Genomic DNA, 21510 nt, shown 5'->3' with positions numbered 1-21510 from the left:
CGGACGTCACGGTTCGGCATGCGCAGTCACACGACGAATACACTTTTTTTTACGAGTGGGAAAAAAGTCTGTCATTCAGGGCAGTATCCACTACATTATATATAATCCAGGGGGCGGTATTGCGCCTAAAAACTGTTTGCCAGCCGCCCTTAAACAACAAATGAAGAACAAGAAACACAACAACAAAATGAACAAAATACAAGAAGAAGAAAAGTTAGAATGGCGATTTCAGATAACACACAGGAGCTAGAACCCACCTGTTTCTTTTAAATCAGCTGTGTGGGAAAATGTCGGGTTTCCTGTGGACTACAATAACGATGAAATGTGCGTGTGGTGGATCGGACGAGTGCGGTGTGTCGGCCTAGTTCGATAGCGGTGCGGTATGCTAATGGGATCACGCGCCAAACATGCTAAATCATATCAGAAGGCATCAGCCAGATTTGCCAATCACTGGAACCCGGCAAAAGACAACAGCAGTTCAACAGCTTATCCCCGCTGTTTTTAAGAAGCCAAGAGACATGAAAGCAGAGAGACCAAAATAAATAACGGAAGCTTTTGGCATATGTTTTTCAACGACTTTGCGCTCTTGAAACACTTTCTTATTATTTATGATGTAATATTTTCAAGACATTCTTTTTAGTTGTACAGCTTGATGAAACCTTTTTGTTTGACATCAGCCATTATAGATAATATGGCCATCTGAGTGTATGTGGTACTGTTTGTGGTTTGTTTTTAACTGTTTAATACAGTTAATTATTCAAAATGTCAGAGTTCCTTATTTTTCAACTGAAACTTGCACTACTGTTCAAACATAAATAACAACAAACAACAGACTTTTTTTTTGCTTTTTCATGTTGTACCGAACCCGTACCGAACCGTGACCCCCAAACCGAGGTACGAACCGAACCATGACTTCTGTGAACCGTTACACCCCTACCTAACGGACATAGGGGGTTTTACGCTAAGCTCCACAGATGTGAGAGACATCTCCTGTGTCTGCAGAATGTTTACGCCCATCCCCAATATGTGGATTTGACTCTCTGTAAACTAGTTAAAAGGTCTACCAAGATGTGAGGCTGATCAGAATTGACATGACAACCCACCCGTGCAATCAGAACCTTTTGCTGTTGTGACTTGTGATATGAATTCTCCGGCCGTATCCTTGTAATAAACTACCAGTGTTTGACATCAAAGCTCCAACTCTCCTCGTGTCTCTCTGAGTCCTGACTCTCCATTGCTGCAGAAGTTTCCCTTACAGTAGTTCATTCTCACAGTTAAGTTTCAGTTGGTGTTCGTCTTTGACCACCAATAAGTGATTTGTTTACTATTTAAATAGACGTTTTCTGTTAGTAATTTGTAAAGTTCAGTTATAGGCTTATCAAGTGTTCATTTAGTAGTACGTTTATATTGAGTGGTAGTCTCAGGGGCGCCGCCAGGGATTTTGGCCCCCATTTATGCTTTAAATAACTCTACCTGTATAGGCTTGCATCTTGTAGTCCAAGTACTGCACAATATTTACTGACACTGAGCGGTGAAAATATAACACTGTGCAGACGTGCAACATTCTACTGCAGTAGAATTCACTATTTGATATAACACTAACATTCCTGACAATAGGCCTCAATAGTCATCTGTTATGGTGTACATGCCTTTTTAATAAAAATGTTGAATGGAACATTCAAAAATCTAAATAAATATAACTTAAATATATACATCCATCCATCCATCTTCTCCCGCTTATCCGTGGTCGGGTCGCGGGGGTAGCAGTTCCAGCAGAGAGCCCCAAACTTTCTTTTCCCTGGCGACATCAACCAGCTCTGACTGGGGGATCCCAAGGAGCTCCCAGGCCAGCGAAGAGATATAATCCCTCCACCTGGTCCTAGGTCTACCCCTTGGTCTCTTCCCAGCTGGACGTGCCTGGAACACCTCCCTAGGGAGGCGCCCAGGTGGCATCCTAACTAGGTGCCCGAACCACCTCAACTGGCTTCTTTCGACGCGAAGGAGGAGCGGCTCAACTCCGAGTCCCTCCCTGATGACCGAACTTCTCACCTTATCTCTAAGGGAGACACCAGCCACCCGGCGGAGGAAACCCATCTCGGCCGCTTGTATCCGCGATCTCGTTCTTTCGGTCATGACCCATCCTTCATGACCATAGGTGAGGGTAGGAACGAAAATGGCCCGGTAGACAGAGAGCTTTGCCTTCCGGCTCAGCTCCCTTTTCGTCACAACGGTGCGGTAAAGCGACTGCAATACCGCTCCCGCTGCTCCGATTCTCCGGCCCATCTCACGCTCCATTGATCCCTCACTCGAGAACAAGACCCCGAGATACTTGAACTCCTTCACTTGGGGTAAGGACTCATTCCCTACTTGGAGTGGACAGTCCATCGGTTTCCTGCTGAGAACCATGGCCTCAGATTTGGAGGTGCTGATCCTCATCCCAGCCGCTTCACACTCGGTTGCGAACCGATCCAGTGAGTGCTGAAGGTCGCAGACCGATGAAGCCATCAGAACCACATCATCTGCAAAAAGCAGTGGTGCAATTCTTAGTCCACCGAACTGCAGACCCCCCCCCCCACGACTACGCCTCGAAATCCGATCCATGTATATTACAAACAGGATTGGTGACAAAGCGCAGCCCTGGCGGAGGCCAACCCTCACCGGAAATGGGTCCGACTTACTGCCGAGGACCCGGACACAGCTCTCGCTTTGGGAGTACAGAGATTGGATGGCCCTGAGTAGAGACCCCCTCACCCCATACTCCCGCAGCACCTCCCACAGTAACTCCCTGGGAACCCGGTCATACGCCTTCTCCAAGTCTACAAAACACATGTAGACCGGATAAGCGTACTCCCAGGCCCCCTCCAGGATCCTTGCGAGAGTAAAAAGCTGATCCGTCGTTCCACGACCAGGACGGAATCCGCATTGTTCCTCCTCAATCTGAGGTTCGACAATCGGCCTGACCCTCCTTTCGAGTACCTTGGAGTAAACTTTGCCGGGGAGGCTGAGTAGTGTGATGCCTCTGTAATTGGCACACACCCTCTGATCCCCCTTTTTGAAAAGGGGGACCACCACCCCGGTCTGCCACTCCTTCGGTACCGTTTCCGACTTCCACGCAACGTTGATGAGACGTGTCAACCATGACAGTCCCTCAACACCCAGAGCCTTCAGCATTTCCGGGCGGATCTCATCCACCCCCGGGGCTTTGCCACTGTGGAGTTGTTTGACGACCTCAGTGACCTCCCCCCGGGAGATTGGCGTTGATCCCCCGTCATACTCCAGCTCTGCCTCTAACATAGAGGGCGGAGTTGTCGGGTTCAGGAGTTCCTCAAAGTGTTCCTTCCAACGTCCCAACACTCCATCAGTTGAGGTCAACAACGTCCCATCCTTACTGTACACAGCTTGGATGGTTCCCTGCTTCCCCCTCCTGAGGTGTCGGACAGTTTTCCAGAACAACTTTGGTGCCGCCCGAAAGTCCTTCTCCATGTCTTCTCCGAACTTCTCCCACACCCGCTGCTTTGCCTCGGCCACGGATGAGGCTGCTGCCCTTCGGGCCTGTCGGTACCTTGCAACTGCTTCGGGAGTCCCCCGGGATAACAAATCCCTGAAGGCCTCCTTCTTCAGTCGGACGGCTTCCCTGACCACCGGTGTCCACCAGGAGGTTCGAGAGTTACCGCCCCTTGAGGCACCTAAGACCTTGAGACCACAGCTCCCCACCGCGGCTTCGGCAATAGAGGCTTTGAACACCGACCACTCTGGTTCAATGTCCCCAACCTCCACAGGAATGCCCGAAAAGCTCCGCCGGAGGTGTGAGTTGAAGGCCTCCTGAACTTGGGCCTCCTCCAGACGTTCCCAGTTCACCTGAACTACACGTTTGGGCTTACCAGGTCTATCCAGAGGCTTCCCCCGCCACTCGACCCAACTCACCACCAGATGGTGATCAGTTGACAATATATATATAAATATATACATGACCTCTTAAATTAAAATAAAGTGAACATTAACACCAATATTATCATTTATAAAATGCTATAACAAAAAAAATAACATAAGCAACAGATTTAATTAAATATTCATACCAACTACAAAATAAGCAGGTATTAAAGTGTAAACGGACAACAAAACGGAAATGGAAATGAAAAGTATTTTTCTCATCATGCATCTTCTGTGTAGTGATCCAATATCGTTACCATAGCCTTGCCCTTTAACAGTTATTACGAGCCCTGGCTCAGCCTTACTCACCAAGAGCCCAGCACCTAGCCTTCTTATGGCGCGTTTCCACTGCAGCGGGTAGCTCGCTTAAGCGTGCCGAGCCGTGTGGGGCCCGTTTTTGGTTGCGTTTCCACTTGGCCTAGTACCGGCTAGGGGGTCCTAATTCACAGTTTTTCTGGCCCCATAAAATCGTGGTTCTAGGGCCAGGAACAACCAGGCTGAGTCGGGCTGAGTATGCTAAACTAGAGAGAGAATCGCTGGCAAGGGGGCTACAACTACAACAAGATGAACATATTTGACCGTGATTTAATTGTAATACACGTTTCAAAATGATGCCGAAGTAACAACATACTGATACCGGTTAGTAAAAACCATGAATTAATGCTTTGACAAGTCTGCAGACAGACGGCAGGCGAAAAACCCTTTGAAAATGCGTGTTTTCTAAATGGAGCTTGGCTAAGCTAACGTTATATATGCTCCGACCGTCCACACTCACAACAACGGCCTATACAGACATAAATAAACCAGCGACTGTATTCGCCATGACACAGGCAGTCTGTGGTTTGTACTTGTTTAACTTTTGTCTAGTTTCTGAACAGATATGAAGAGCTGTGAGCTCTAAGTGCCAAGAGCTAACGGCTGTGTTGTTTTTCTGGGGCGCTCATTGAAGATGACGTCACGGCTCCACCTACACTGCGTTACTATAGTAACTACCCCAGATCCTAAACTGTAATGGAAGCACAGTATTACAGTGAGCTGGGCCTAATAAGGCCTAACCAAACAGAGCAAGGCCGAGCGAGGCCTGCAGTGGAAACGCGCCATTACAGGCAAAGTCACTGATCAAGTCCTTGAAGTCCAACTTTCTAGCCAACTGGCTTTCAATGGACAGCATGGCAAGACTACAAAGCCTTATGGGGGGACAGGGCTGCGGAGCCTAAAGATAGATCTGTTGGTCCTGGCACCAGGTGGAGGGACAAGGCAACTGATTTAGTATGAATAGCTGCTAAAAATGTACCTGCATTTATTAAATGTCAGCTAAAAGAGGAGTGAAATGAAAAACCTCTCAATTTTCTGTGAAGATATTAACAGTACTTAAAGGGAAATTTGAGTACTTTATTTATGTGTTTATGATTTAATTTCGTAATTTCGGAGAAACCAGCTCGAGTGTGCTAGAATTTGAAAATACACAACCGGAGAAAATCTGCCACTTCCTTACAGAGCCCCTCCTCCAACACACACGAACGCGCACATGACCAATGAGGGCACGAGATAAGTTTTTGCACAGATGGAAGGCTGACAGACAGGTAGGCCATCCAGTTATTTTAGCCGGGCCGGATCAGATGATTGGTCGTGCTTTTTACAGTACTACGGCTTGTTTCTTTCCTTTAGAACCCACATATTTCAACAATAATACTGTAATGCCTATCCATATCCAGTTAATTAACGTCTAAAGGAAAACCCTGCCTCCTGTGTCCTATACCACACCTAATTGTTTTCTACATTCCTTATCAGCAAGAGCTTCATTTCCATTTATTGTCCTACACGACGGATACTGAAAATAATATAGCAACCAGTAGAGAGGAAACTAGTCTCCCTGTCTCACTATCTGTACACCCAAAATGCACCGTGCAGTGCACAAGATACATGGAGGATAATTGTACTGAATATGCGGTGAACATAGTGTAGAGCAGATGCACAGGCATAAAGAGGAGAGGGAACGGCTGAGTCCTGCCAGAAGCACATCCTCCATGCCTCCAATGCAGAATATGCCTGAAGAAATCGTTCAACAAGCTTTAGAGTCGGCTGAGCAGACAGCTGAGACAGACAGAAGGCAAACCGAGTTTATGGAGTTCGTACATGCAGCATGATTCACCTCGGCCCTCAACTTAATCCGATATCATCACGACATCAGACAATAGTTAACGAACTTTACCGAGAGAAAGTAGGTGAGTCGCATCTTTACCCAGCTCGTGCCCCTCGCCTTTCCAGAATTCAAGATCACAAGTGAAGCTGCACTTAACTCAACGACTAGATGATTGAATTTCTATCCATATCCGGTTAATGAATAAACCTTAAAAGGAGAACCTTCCCTCCATTGTCCTGACTAGGCACCCTATATTTTTGTCTATGGTATTTCCTCTCAAACCAAATATAACTGAATTACGACATGGAGATTTTTTTCCTGTTGATTCAAATCTCTTACAGGATAAACACTTTCCAGTTGTGGCGTTTATCTTCAGTATAATAACACTGGTAACACTGAAAACCTTTTGTGCCATTTTCAAATGATCCTGCTCTGAACCAATCATATCCTTTGATTCTATCCGTTTTCCTTTTGAAGTCTTCCATGTTTCTGGCATTGGAGGCTCTGTATTCTCTGATTAGTCTCTTCGACCTGCTAATGGCTTCCAAAGCACCCATCTGGAGTTCTTCTACTCATACAAATCACCGTACTGTGCGTGATAGCCGATGCTGATTTTTTTTAGCACAAAACACGCATTAAGTTCAGGATCTTTGATTTGGAATTTCTTTACAGTTGTCCATGGTACGACGTCATTGACACTCAGGTCAAGCATAGACTACAGTCCCTTTACATTCTAATGGGAAAGTGTGTATTATAATCTTATCTCATGTTTGTTTTGTAAGATTGAAGATAAAATAGTTGTTTCAGTGAACTTTCCACATTCAAATGTGTTCTCATTAGAGATCTTTGAATAGTGTTTTGGTCTCTTTTAAAGTCTTGTAAAAACAAAGGATCGTGTAATAAACTGTATTACCACGACTACCATTAATTGGGTCAACTGTAATTTAGTGTGATTGATCACAATATGTTTTAACCCGCACATCACTAACTCTGCTCGTACAATCCTCTTCAGTTGTCCACATAAGCAAGTCCATAAAATGGAATTCATTTTTTCCCATTTCATTCCAAATGGCCTGATCGTGGCCTACGGTCCACCTAAAAATTACAGAATCAGTCAGTTGTTGGTTTTTAAAGCCACACTGTTAAAAAGGATATTGGTTTTTAGTCAGATGAGCAAATGTTATCATGCTGAGTGAACCCACTGCCCATTACAACTCATTAAGACGAGTTACAAAAACTTCAACTTGAAAAATATTTGTAAACTCAGAAAAATCCGTTGCATTAAATTGATAACATGAGTCAGCCTCGGCATTGTATGTAACACGCATGCGCCCGCAATATGACGTCACACGCAGTGTCTCAAAACTGAAATGAATTTGAAATCTGAGTTGGCTGCCATCTTTCTTCCTCGCTCAGAGCCCGGACTGGAGTTATCAAGTAAGTACATTCAAATGTAATCTAGTTCATCAGCAGACAATGCGAATGAATCCTCTAACGTTAGTCTCTGTCTCAGACTGACTGTCGCCACACCTTTTGATGCATATTTCATATTTAACGTTAGTTAGTTTTAGGATGTTAGCATGTTAGCGAGCTAGCTAGCTAGCAGTGGGTTGGAAATTAAGAGCTGCCCGAGTGAAATAGCGAGTATATAGTGTAAAGCGAAGGAGGGTTGAACCTAAAACTCGGCTGAAATTAGTATCCGGTACGGATAATGTACTTTTCACGAGTAAAATTATTTTTTAAGAGTAAAAAGTCGAAAGCGCAAGCACACGCATGTGCAGTGATGCCAATTTAGCACTTTTGTTTCTAGCCCGATTGCCCAACACTAAATTGGCATCAACACGATGCAGCAAACACCGTTCCATGGCTTGTTAACATTTAATAACCTAAACCTCTTTAAAAAGGTCAAATTTCACTTGTTTTGCATCAATCTTGATACAGGGTACTTATTATTATGTTATAGTTTGGATTCTTAAAGGTTTTTGTCTACTATCCCATTATTCAAGGGTGGTTTTCACTATAAGTAATGTTTTTTTAGACGGAAACTAATTTTTTACAATCTGAATTTACTTTCAAATAAAAAGATCTATATTGATTCTGACACGATCTACAGCCAAAAAAAACAATTGTCAAAAATGGAGGTGATGAAAATGCATGTGAATTGAAAAATAGAGGGGTATAACGGATGTGAATTGGAAAAGTGATTAGATTAATCTAAAGCCGATTTGATTAAAACAGTTGTAATGTGATAAACAGAGCAATGTTACATAATTTTCCCCATCTTACATTTCATCATTTTTCATCATTCATAACATAACATTGTCATTTATCATTTAAGTGTCCTCAAGGGTGGATGTAACACAAATAAAGAATGGAGGTGATGAAAATGCATGTGATGTGAAAAATAGTGATACATTGACAATTGATTTGATAAACTTGATTGTCTACCAGACATTTATTATTTACAGCAATCCATTTTTAACATCTGTTGAATGTATTTATTTCCACTTTGTAATAACAGTGTTTACATGTCTGGATACATGGGATGCACGATATTGGTTTTTTGAAACCGATACCGATAACTTCCTGCTTCTCAAGACCGATACCGATAACCGATAATAATATAATATATATATATTAAATGTATCTGTAGTTTTTGCACATCTGGTGGTAAAAAAAAGACTAGTAGTGAGCAAATGACATGAGCATTACTACTATGAACAAAGCAAAGCCAAGAACAGTTTTGACTCTTCAATGTGACCATATTTATTTTCCCAAATAAAGTTCTTGCCTTTTTCAAAAGCCTCGTCGATCAATAGAGTCTGGCTGCAGACCGCAGCGAGGAGGCGGATCCTATAGGGGCGTTTCCTATAGGGGCGTTTCCTATAGTGAACGACGGGAGCCGGCTCTCGCCCGCGAACGAGCCGTTTTTTGTTTTGTTTTTGCGGAGGGATCTAGATCGGCATGAATGCACATTATGCAATGTGCAATGTGGACATTATCCCGCTTATTACACATGGCCACATTCTCAACAAAGTAACGCAATGACTCCCAATAATAATTGAAATGCTTTTATGGATTTAGAAAAAGATTTTATTGATTTAAAAAATAGTTTTATGTATTGATTTAAATTGACATGCATCCGCTAAGAAAAGTAGTCCGTTGTTACTGTTTGAACTAACGTAACAACGGCAGGAACTGCTTCTATAGTGTTTTTGAGGAGCTTTTTGATTACAGATTTGAAAACATCGTTGCTTGCTTTAAAAGTAGCACAATTCATTATGTCAAACCTTGAAAGATATCCCTGCCCTAATGCCAAAAGTAACTGGCAACTGAATATGTGTCGCCGTAGCTATGATGTCTATGTCTGGACCGCTGCGTAAAAAGGAGGGTTTCTGACCCATTACTTCTCTTCTTACTTCTATAAGAATAAAACACGGAGGACGGAGATCTCTTTTTGTCCCCCTCTTCTCCCCGCTGCAGCCTAGCAGTTGATCTCAAAGCACGCTCCCCTCTCCTGTAGGGAGAAAAACTATATTTATATACTTTATATAGGTTGATACAGTAGCCCCTTTTTTAAAATAGTTTTTATAGGTGTTGCCATTTGTTTTGTGTAGCGTGGTTCTACAAGCAAGTCAATGCATTCATTGGGTGGTATCAGAGTGTTACACAGGTCTGTAAATGCAATGAAAACAATTGGCCACAGCAAATAATTTATATTAAACATGTAATTTTTACTTTTGAATACTTTAGTACAAAGGATGTCTTGAATAATTTAAGTGATATATGTGTACACATATAAATCATTAGTCAAAACAGGGCTACATTTGATTTAATTAAAAGGTATAATATGTGGTAAACTGAAGAGCCCTTTGGGAGCCGAAAGAGCCGGCTCTTCTTGGTGAGCCAAATTATCCGGCTCACCAAGAAGAGCCGGAATTCCCATCACTAGAATACGGAAGAGGATTAGGGCCACATGAATATATTTTTTGGGAGGATTTTAAAAAAAAAAAAAAAAATTTTGTTCTGGGAAAAAAGTCAGAAAAGGGAAAAGAATTCTGACTTTTTTCTCCCAAAAAAATAAATGTTTTTTTGTTCTGAGAAAAAAGTCAGAATTCTGACTTTAATCTCAGAATTCTGACTTTTTTCTCCCAAAAAAATAAATGTTTTTTTGTTCTGAGAAGAAAGTCAGAATTCTGAGATTAAAGTCAGAATTCTGACTTTTTTCCCAGAACAAAAAAAAATAATATTTTTTAAAATCCTCCCAAATGAAGCCCATAATGAAGCCTCATGAGATGAACCCTTTTGTGAACCAATTGGCTCGAAAGCTTCAAAGCTTCATAAGGCTTCATCTCGCCATCACTAGTATACGGTATAAATAAGTATTAGCACAACAGGAAAGATATCGTAACGCAAATTTGTGTTGGGAGTAGGAGAAGTCAAGTCAGAGAGAGCGGCCGACGTCTCCCCAGGTGGACCAATCAGCATGCAGAAGGTAGCTAATCAGCTAACAGGCACCGCCTGCTTGCTCACACACACACACACACACACTCACACACACACACACACACACACGCACGCACACACACGCACGCATGCACGCACGCACGCACGCACACACACACACACACACACACACACACACACACACACACACACACACACACACACTCACAGACACAGGAGGAGGGACAAATGTACACACAAATGACCTAACGACCCAGGGTCGTAACAGTCACATGTTAAGAATTTACAATCAGAATCGAGTATTCAACTAAGCCGTGAAAGTTGTTAGTAGCCTTAATGGCCTGCACAGTTGTTAAGTTATGCTATACCACATTGCTCTTCACTGGATGTATAAAGAGCTGCACTAAACTACATTTTAGCATTTAAAATATCTAGCCATTCTTTTGCGGTTATTTTGGTAAAGTAACTCAAAAGTAATATAAAGGTAGTGTAACTCATTACATTTCAGAGACAGTAATATTGTAATGTAATTTATTACTTCAAAAAGACAGTAATAAATAATATACTGTATTATATTTTGGAAGTAACTTGCCCAACACTGGTTGTAATATTCTACTCTAGGGCTCCTATTCTGTTTGTTTCTCAGCAAGACGAAGGCTTTAATGTAGAATCTAATTCCCATCATGTAAAACATGCCTAATTCATGGATTAATCAACACATGGATGCAGAATGACAGATAAAATGAAAAAGATTGAGAGAGTTACATCTGTAAGTGAACAGATTTCATTTATGTTACATAAGCAAATAAAATACAACACAGAACAACTTTTCTGCTAAACAAAGAAAAACAGAAGCTTCAGAAACATCAAGACAACTCAAAACAGTGAAATCTCACTAATAACATAGCAACATTTCCCTTTTAATGGCTTTCATAAAAGTCCCAGTCCTGAAGGCCTATATGCATCAAAGCAAAATAGCAAATGAAGTCAACTCCTCAGTTCTTAATTGCATACTTTTGTTCAACACATCTTTAATACTGTACACTATATGAAATCCTTAAATATTACAAATGGGAAAAATGATTTGAAAAAAATAATCCTGTTTAGAGTAGAGCAACACCTCGTTTAAAAAAAAAAACACCAAAAGATTTATGAAATCTCCCCCAAAGAACGCTTTTCTTCTTCAAATTATTTCTGATTAATTTCTCCGATCAAAAAAGAACATTATTAATTAACGTAACAATTATATTTAATTAATACAGCCAAAATGCTTAACCTATTTATGTGGATTTAATAATGGGTAATCTTAACATGAAGCACTACGCTTAGCCCTGTGCGTACATTGCCTCTTGTAAACAGGATTAAACTGGCATGTTGTGTGTATCTCTGTTTGCTGACTTCACAGAACAATATAACCTTTTCTGGGATTAAAAACGTCCTAGTTTTTTAATTTTTTAAATCCTAGTCAAATCCTTGTATCAGGACAGCATAATTGTTGGTTTGCGACCTGTGACCTTTTCATCACCTTCAGTTCCCATTCTCATTTCCCCTTTTCGATGCCCTGTAGTGAGCCACCAGAATCAGTTTGGGTTTGCGAGTGTTAGCAGCAGGGGAGTGTGAAACAGCTGAATGATGATTCGATGAACACGGAGGCACATAATTAGCTCTCTGAGACACATTTTGGATGGAGTTGGGTGTGGGGTTGACGGTGGACAGGGCAGGATCCGTCGCATTGAGTTCCTTCTGCTTGCGGCCGGTGCGAAGCGTCCTGGTTGGCCGTAAACATGTCTTTAAGGTGGAGCCTCTTTCAGGTGTAGAGCATCCAAGGAAGCCTCTGAAACATCTGTAGAACTGGAAACATACACATTGGATTAGTGTCATTCAATTCAAAAACTATATTGAGTATAATGAAAAAAATGCATAACATTTGTTCCAATAAGTCTGAAGTAAGGACAACCCGGATTTCATGACATCAAATGAAAATAAAACTTTCATTAATAGTCAAGGATTAGTGTTAGGTTTAGGAGGAAGCAATTTGTTTATTAAATCTCACATTTTTAACTCCTCAATAATGCATATATCTTGTTACATTATGATTTAAGTCACACCAACTACTGATTGGGCTTCTTGTAGTCTTTTGGGATAAATATATTATCTTATAGTCTTTGGTCCTATGAGATTAGGTGTACATCCCAATCAAATGGTTTTAGCCCCCGCTCCTACTATACTTTGAAGAGCTCTTGAATCGCATAAGGAAAACAAATAGACTGCATCCAAGCTGTTCCTTAATGTTTTTGTTTCAAAATAAAGTATAAAATATTAAACCCTGTCTATTATCAGTGTGGCTGTGTTGCTGTCTTAAGGGAGTTTCTTTCTTCCTCTTTGTGTCCTTGTCCACCAATGTTTGTTACTTGCCTTTGACTCTCTTACCTAACAACAACAACATTACCTCTAACACAAAATATTCTCACACTGACATGAAATGAGATGTGTAGTCTACACATAAAGGTTTATAACCAAATGTGGGTTGAAACTATATTGAATTATATTGACACTCTCACATGTAGGATATACAGTATAAGTAGCCTAACTTTAATACCTAATCATCTTTTTGAGTAAAAGTACACATGATTTACTCATTTATTTTTGCAAATCATAGTGTCTTATAAAGAAATCAAAAGAAGAATGTCATTTTAAAAATCATCACAAATTCATAAATAAAGTTTATTGTGAGGTTGAAAGAATTCCGTTGATATCCACATCGAACAAAATACTTGTGGGAAAGGAGTATACGTCAATAGTGTGACAGTGTATTTTTTTTTTATTCCTGATTTTCTCCATTCTAAAGTATTTTTATTTTTAGTAAAAACGTTGTACTCTACTCTTACTCAACTTCTCTAATAGAATTGTAGCGATAATGTGTTATTATGTTTGTAAAAGTAGAAATTGAACTATGAAAGACAGCACCAGTAAACTGCTTTTTTCAACAACAAAACTTTAGTTCAACCTGCAGTTTAGAAACCAGTTAATATGAGATCCACATCAGGAGTCAAAGATTGGGTCTTAACAGTTGGTGGTGGACGAGGGGTGTCGCAGCAAATCAAGGTGAAAGGATGTTTGTAACCATTTGTAGTTAAAATATAATAATATAAAATACATGAACCATAAGTAAATTAATGCAATTTTTTCTTTCTTTCATAATAACGCTAATCAAATATCAGTAGGGGATGCAGTATTACAAGTTGTACACCTAGTATAGCTGTAGGCATATAGTCATGGTATAAATAGGGATAACAACAATGAATGGGAGCAGACAGTTGTGACAACATAATGAATGGTATGTATAGCAGTAGAAGAAGTAGACCTAAAGTACAAGAAGACCTTGTAAGTGACCTTAGCTACGAGTAAAACAGTACCATAAGACTTAGAAATTGAGGTATAGTAGCAGTAGTAGACTAGGGTTAGTCTAGTATGAGTGGTGGAATAGTATATAGCTGTAGTTTTAGTATTAATAATATTAACAGATGACAAAGTAATGGCCAAAAACGAGTATGAATACAATGAACATGTAACTCTTTATGATGTGTAGAATTAGTACAGTTCTATTGACATCCTTCCTCCTTCCTCCATGTTAGGAGTCGAGCAGGCATCAAGCTCCCCTGGATAAACGTAGTGTACTTAGTATACTCTCTGGTTCCACACGTATACTTTAAGTCAACTACATTTCCCCAGGGCGCCGCAATGCAAATGAGTGTGCCGCATGAGACACTTCACTACATCTCATTACAACATATGAATGAATAGTTTCCTCGCATGTTTCCACCCAGAGCTTGATATGACAAATGAGACCAGTGGTGCTTTTTAACTTAAGTACTTAAGCTCTTTCATGATATACGAGCCAATTAATTTGTCACCCCGAGGAAAATATCCAGCTTTCAAAATTGGCACTCCATTTAGAATCTTCATGTGTTTTAAATCCTAATGTATTATTTTCCAGAGAGCTGTGATTAGCCTGGTAATAGTGTCTCATTTGTGTAGATCTATGTTCCAGGAAGAAAAAAGAAGAAATGTACCATTGAATACACTGCTGTAGACTCTAATTCTACTTTATCTTATTCTACCAGAAAGTTCTTGATAGAAAAAACAACGATTGCACAATTTTTCCTCTAATGAAACCTTTCCCTTGTCCCTATTATGAAAACAAAATAAAGATAACTTATAATTAAACCAGTGAGGACAGGTAAAAAGTCATTACTTTGTTAAACATTTTTTAAATGGATTGATTGATTGATTTATGTTAAGTTTTGTCATGTTTGTGTTCGTCATGTTCATGTTAGTTTAGTTTATGTTCCACTTCCTGTTTTATTTTGTACTTACCTTGTCTCATTCCAGGTCCCTTTACTTCCTGCTCTGGTTCCTTTTCCCGCCATCGTCAGTGTCTGCCCCGCCCCTGATTGTTTCCACCTGTGCCCACTTACCTCATGTATATATTGTCCTGTCTCCCCTTGTTAGTTGTCGGTTCGTCTTGTTCATTGTCCCAACAAGCCAGATCCCAGCCATTGCTTAAAGAGATTCAGTGTTTTGCCTTTTTTCCTCCATGAGAGCGCTTTACTTTTGTCAGTTTGTTATTTCCTCTAAAAGAGTGATTTTGTTTTTTGCAAGTAAAGATTATTTTTCTTCAAACCTTTTTTGTCTCTGGGTTGTGCATTTGAGTCCTCCAAGCTATTGAGTCAAGGTTCCTAACAGTTTTGGACAAACACGTGTATCCAAATATTGAAATAAAAAAGGTATTTTGATAAAAAATGAAAAGAAATCCACATTAATAGTACATTTTATTACGCTTTCCTATATCTTAAAAGCAGAATGGTCCCATTCAGAGAGTTACATTATTATATTACTTCTATGGGTTTATTGCTTGGTAGTGATGGACCACACTTTGACAACAAACGATTGTATACTCTTAGCACACAATCATGTTTTATAAATGAATCACATGTGTTGTTATAAATCTTAATCTGTAAAGTTACAGCCAAGATACATGGATGGATGTAATGGAGGATTTAGTACAATATATCCCTCTAAAATGTTGAATAGAAGTATTAAGCATCTTCAAATGTAAACAGTATGGAAGTAAATGTATTTAGTGACTTTACACCAAAAAGATGTGAAAACCTTATGCAGAAAAAACCTAAAATCAATAAAGGAGTCAATCCAAGATTGACAGCTCAGATCCGGGGAATGAATCTGCGCAGCGCTTTAAGTATTCAACTCGCCTCAACACACTTCTGCCATAGTTATGGGCTGGGAGGAACTGAAGACTGAAAGTGCCACACAGTGTGTCTTCCTGTGAGTTTATCTGTGGCCGTGGAAGTCCAGTTCGGTAGCTTTATCATCACACACACATATAGCTAAAAAGAAACCTTCACGACCAGACAGAGCAGACAGTTGTGACATCAAAGAAATGTAAATGTCTCCCAATCTCAAAAGTGACAGGAGACATGCTGTCCAACAGAGGAGACAGACTGAGGTGGAAGTATAGATAAAAAGAGAAAATGAAAGGTCACCAGCGCAGTGTCGCTCCTTGATATTAACATCACATGTTAATCCAAAGCTTTGTTAAGAGAAGGTTATATTACATGGATTTCCTTATCCCGCTCGTCACCTTTTTTCTTTCAATACCTGTGGTTACTCTTTATATCAGTTTTTTCATTTAGTTCCATCGTTTCCTTTACCCTTTCCTTCACTGTTTCTTATGGTCTTTTTGAAATGTGTCACTGCTTTATCCTTACTTTCTATCTTCTCATTACTTAATGTCTTCCTCTTTATCTCCATTTATCTTTTTTTCATTGCTTTTTCTGTCCATCCATCTTCCCCCCCATTATCTCCCTTTTTTATTTTAATAAATACCGTCCTTTCTTGTTTTCTGTCTTCCCTCAACAACTACTTACTGTAGATTACCCATCCAAACAATTTCTTCTTCTTCAATCCTGCTATCTCTTCTTTCATTTACTCTTCAATTGTGTCTTCCCCTTTCTCACTATTTCCTCCCTTTTTTCTCTTTTTTCCCAACATTTATTGATTATTCTTCTCTTTTTTCCTCCCTTTTTTCTACCCACGTATTATCCTTCATTGATGTCAGTTCTGTCATGCTGCATTATCGTGTAATTTGTGCCAAAAAGACATTAGATGAATGAAAAAAGGAAAAAATCATTCTCAATTACTTTTTGAAGAAAAATGTTATCCTAGATTACATTAGCGGTTTGTAATACCTGGTTAACATTGTGTATTAAAAGAACCCCACAAAAAATGACTTGGTTAAGTTACAGTCATACATTTAAATAGCTGCAAGAAGGACTGTACAATCAGAGTGAGAAATAACAAAATAACCTAATACTTACAGTACTCAGGTCACCTGAGTTATTACATTATTTACAGAGGTATTAAAGAAAATCTTGTCAAAATGTCCCAAGCAGTGTGTAGACACGCATGAGTTGACCTTTAATGCTCAGACTAATCTACTAAGGACTGTGGTAATGATTTATTGAAGGTGAAATGCTACTACAAAGACCCTTGAAATGTTCTTTGCTGCCAATTAGGACAGCCAGTGGCATAAACCAGATTACTTCCTCTCCCTCCTTTAATTACTGTGCTGTGTGCTTGTATGTCAGTGAAATGTATCACAAGCTCACACACAGTGGGCAGAAGCGGTGGCTTGACATATTTTAACGGTGTGTGTATGTGTGTACGTGTGTGTGCATGTGTGTGTGTGTGTTTATGCCTTTTAGCGGTTTTCTTCCTGTATGTTCACAGCTGGATGTGTTCAGTCTGAAGGTGTCAATGAGGAGCCAGCAGATGGAGGAAGGAGGTCTGCATGTGCCTTCACTAACCCTCCCATGGCTGTCAATCTCCTTTAACTAACCTCTGTATTTGATTTTTCAGGAATAGTAGAGCAGATAAATAGATTGCTGAAACTGACCACATGTGTTTAGTTTAGGATAACAATTTACCACCAAAACACTTTACTTTAACCTCCCTATCTACAATAAAATAAACTGAAAGAACACTAAAAGTTTGCCATAAGTTACAATTCCACTAAAATCAATCATGTAAAGTGATTGAGTTGTTCAGAATGCAAGCGATTTTAACCATTAAAAAACATCCCGACAGACTTTGGCTAAACATGATGCCTAAATCCTAATTAACATTATATTTAACTCTTAGCAGAAAAATAACATTTTGAAATACATTTAACAGACACTTTTTTATAATAAACAAGATGGCAATGCATGAAGAGAAAGAAATCTCACCTGTTTGTTCATGAATATATAGATACAAGGGTTTACGACGGTGGAGAACTTGGCCAGCAGCGACGGCGTGATGCTCGCCTGTGGGGTCAAAAGGTCACGGGGGCCGAAAGTTGAGAGCAGGGCTGCCACTCCATAAGGCAGCCAGCATACCAGGTAGCACACCACCATGGTGACGACCATCACCAACACCCGGTGCTCTCTGCGCCGGTTTACCACTGAACTCACACTGCGGACCTGGGAGGGGAACAAAAACGATATTGATACACAACAAATAAACACATGGTACGTAAGAAGAAAGGAAAAACAACACAGTTTCGATAACATAAACTTCAATTTAATTGGTCTGAGGATTCAGGAGACAATTATATTGTTTGATTTTTTACCTGGGGTCAGTTAATATTAATAAGTTACAAACTGCACCCGAGCTATCATTATAATTGAGCAAAAAAACACCTGCCAGAAGAGCACACACCCTACTGTTTATTGCTTATAAGAGTCATTCATAGGGTAAAACTAATAAGAATTCAAACACATTAGTTACAGACTTTTCTTACGTGTTAATGTTAATGTTAATGGATAATTAGGCTTTTCCTTAAATATTGCCTGATTGTCCCCAGGTGCAGCCTCTCCCCAGGTGCTCCTAATTCCCAATCAGAGCCTCCATATAGGACCGGAGGAAGACTGCAGTGAGGTCTCCTTTTTTCGTCCTCTGACTGCCTGTGTACAAAACTGTGTCTTGCCGATTGATAGGAGATGTGCGCCTAGATATATTGATTCTTTAGTATTCTGTGCATGTTGGCTGGTGAGCCCGTGTTCCTGTCTTGTTCATTAAATGACCTGTTCGTTACTCCAGAGATCGGTTTTCTCTCTTTTTTGTCGTGCTTGGTCATCCTTGTGTTTTGTTACTCCCCTTGGTACCCCTAGACTTGGAGGGAACGTAACACTAATTTTAAACTACCTGAGGATGCTGCTCCCATATAGCAGGCAGCTCAGAATAATCTGACTGCAATGTTACCAACAAGAAAGTAATTGATGTTTCCTTTTTTCTTTCATCTGCACACTCACCTGGGAGATTTGCCATGTCTGGCCTGTCTTAAATAGGCAGCAACATTCTGGTTCTAAAAAGTAAAGCCATTGTTGAAGTGGCAAAAACTTGCATTCTTTCTCAAGTAAATAGCCCTACTTGATTTATTATAACATTGTTTATATCTGTTTATGGTCTCAATGCTAGATTCAAGCCTTCTTCAATGAAAAATAATATCCATTGTGTCAATGATGGTCCCTTTAAAGTAAAATGAAGATGCATTGCTTTAGTGCTTATGGTTGACAAGTTGTCACCATGGCGACCTGTCCATCAGGATTAAGGCATAGCAAAACGTCACTCACTCCAGCTCCACCATCTCTTCTAAAAATTGTCACTTTTGGTTCGCAAGAACAAAATAGTAATGTGTAAAATGCAAAACTAACGATAAAGCAGCACATGCTTTTGAGGGGCCGGCTTGAGATTGACTGGTTGTCCAGATACAGCTCAAGAAGCTGACTCAGATAAAGAAATGTATGATGTGATATGTGATATGAATGATAATGGGACACATCGACGTCTGCACTCAGTGCCGCGGACTGTACGTAATGTTACTATTATCCGGTTACTTGTGTTGAGGCAGATATTTAAGTAAGCTTTCTTAACGCTAATGTTATAATAGTCAGATTGCTCTGAAGATGGGATGTGATATTCTATTCATTTTCACGTTCACACAGTTTTTGCTGGCCGTCTTTCCTGCAACGGCAGTTTTTCTGTATTTCCTTTCTCCTGTAATATGACTTGATCGCTGTAAACTCCGCACACTGAGCTCTGATTGGTCAGCAGGCGGTGCTTTCACTGAGTTGATCTCTTTGCCTGCAACCTAACCTGCTCCGGACCAGGCTAGCAGTTCAGCATAAGTTACCATGGAGATCTAGCCTGCTAAAAAGAGAACCGGTGTCGTAGGACCATAAACCCAGAGTTTTGGCTGCAGTTAGCCCGCTAAGCGAAAATCCGGCTTCGTCGTACAGGCCTCAGGAGCTGCAAATGCTCGAGTGACATGTATACCCAAACAATCAAATCCTCTTCTGCCAACATATATATTGCATTAAGAATCTATTAAATATTCATGCGATTGGGAAATATAAGTCAAAGAAAATCTAAATTAAACAGACAACATAGTCTGGGAGAGGAATGAGAATGATTCAGACCTTTGTTTTGGTCTGTGCAATTTCACACTTGAATGCATACATCAGTTTGCATCAGTGGGAAACCTTAAAGTACAATAATTGACATATCCACTAATAGAATTATCTGAAGGAAGTATCTTGCTCCTCATACTGTCACAAATATTACTGTATGTGCAATTGTTGTTTGTGCATGACTATAAGATACTGTATGAAGCTTTGTGTTTTTTTATGTTTTTAAATTCAAATCAGGACAACTCTCTTAAACTGACTTTTATAGTAGGCCTACACATCTTACTTATTTAATATATTTCTCTAACAGCTATTGTTGCCTGTGTTTCTTAATGTAAAGGTCATCAAAGAGGTTTCCATGTTTCTGCCTTTTATCTATAAATTGTATTTTGCATTACTGTAACCAGTTTAAAAAAAATGCCATACATTTCATAGCCCCTTAGATAATCACTTGTTTAATTTTGTAAACAAGAAATGTTTGCTGAATGGTGTGGCAGGTGTAAGCAGGATTTATACTGTAAACTTTCATCAAAGGTACATTCAAGGATGTTCTCATTCCACTGATAGACGGCTGCTATCAATTATATAAAAAATTATAATCCCAATGTCAAGCTCACAGGGGGTAATTTGTCATATATTGATTACCAATTTAAAGAAGGTGGGTCTATTCTAGTATGAGCTAATCAATAGGCAGAAGCCAGAGTGAGAAAGCGGACAGATAACCATCATTCCTAAAGTGTTGTGGTGTAGCTTCTGTAATTTAATTTAACCTGAATTACATAAACCCAATGATTAGCTCAGTGCTTATGACGTAAGGCCAGGCCGACCATGCATAGTGACACTGTGTGAGACTAACAAAGAACCATACATGGACCTACTTAAAATAATCAAATCAAATTTAGAATTGTTGGCAATTAAAAAACACTGTTATACAGTATTGCATGACACTCATGAATCAGTCTGACCATTTTCCCCACGAGGAGGTTTCTAAACAAAATCTCTGCTTGTAAAGGTTTAACCGAAGGGAAACTTGTGTAACTGTTAGACTAAAACCTACAGTTGAGTGTGTGTGTAATATATTAAAGGTCTCCTATTATACTATTTGTAGATGTATATTATAGGTCTCAGATATATAAAAAAACATGTCTATGAAGTGTTTTGCTCAAAATACCAAACAGATCACCCATTCTAGCCTCATACCCCTTTATTTCAGCCCTGTTAGAGAAGTGCTGATTCTGGGTCCGTAGCTTTAAAAAAAAAAAAATGGAGCCGAGACGAGAGCTCATGAAGGACAATTCTACCGAGATACTTTCTGAAACAGTATGGAGCTCAAATGCTTTTTCTCTTGCGGGTTTACCACATACTCTCTCCAGTACAGCGTTAGCTCTGAGTGTTAGCGATGCTTGCTAATGTAAACAAAGACCATATTACGTCCAAAACATG

The 21510-nt window shown here is 39.9% G+C and overlaps 1 protein-coding gene across 1 annotated transcript in view; it reads right to left on the bottom strand.

Annotated features, from left to right (window-relative positions):
* Nucleotides 1–11342: 11342 nt before the first annotated feature.
* tmtopsb (teleost multiple tissue opsin b) overlaps nt 11343–21510 on the bottom strand; it is a 31210-nt gene continuing 21042 nt past the window's right edge. The window contains exons 3-4 of the mRNA XM_034108848.1: nt 17848–18081; nt 11343–12391 (exon numbers count right to left, since the gene is read on the bottom strand). Coding sequence (XP_033964739.1) covers nt 12068–12391; nt 17848–18081 — 558 coding nt within the window. The 3' untranslated portion in view covers nt 11343–12067. The remainder of the gene's footprint in view (nt 12392–17847; nt 18082–21510) is intronic.

The sequence above is a fragment of the Pseudochaenichthys georgianus genome, chromosome 20 (assembly GCF_902827115.2).
Source record: "Pseudochaenichthys georgianus chromosome 20, fPseGeo1.2, whole genome shotgun sequence".
NCBI classification, from domain to species: domain Eukaryota; kingdom Metazoa; phylum Chordata; class Actinopteri; order Perciformes; family Channichthyidae; genus Pseudochaenichthys; species Pseudochaenichthys georgianus.
Note: the sequence above shows the minus strand (reverse complement) of the source record. Positions and strands in the feature narration are given on the sequence as shown.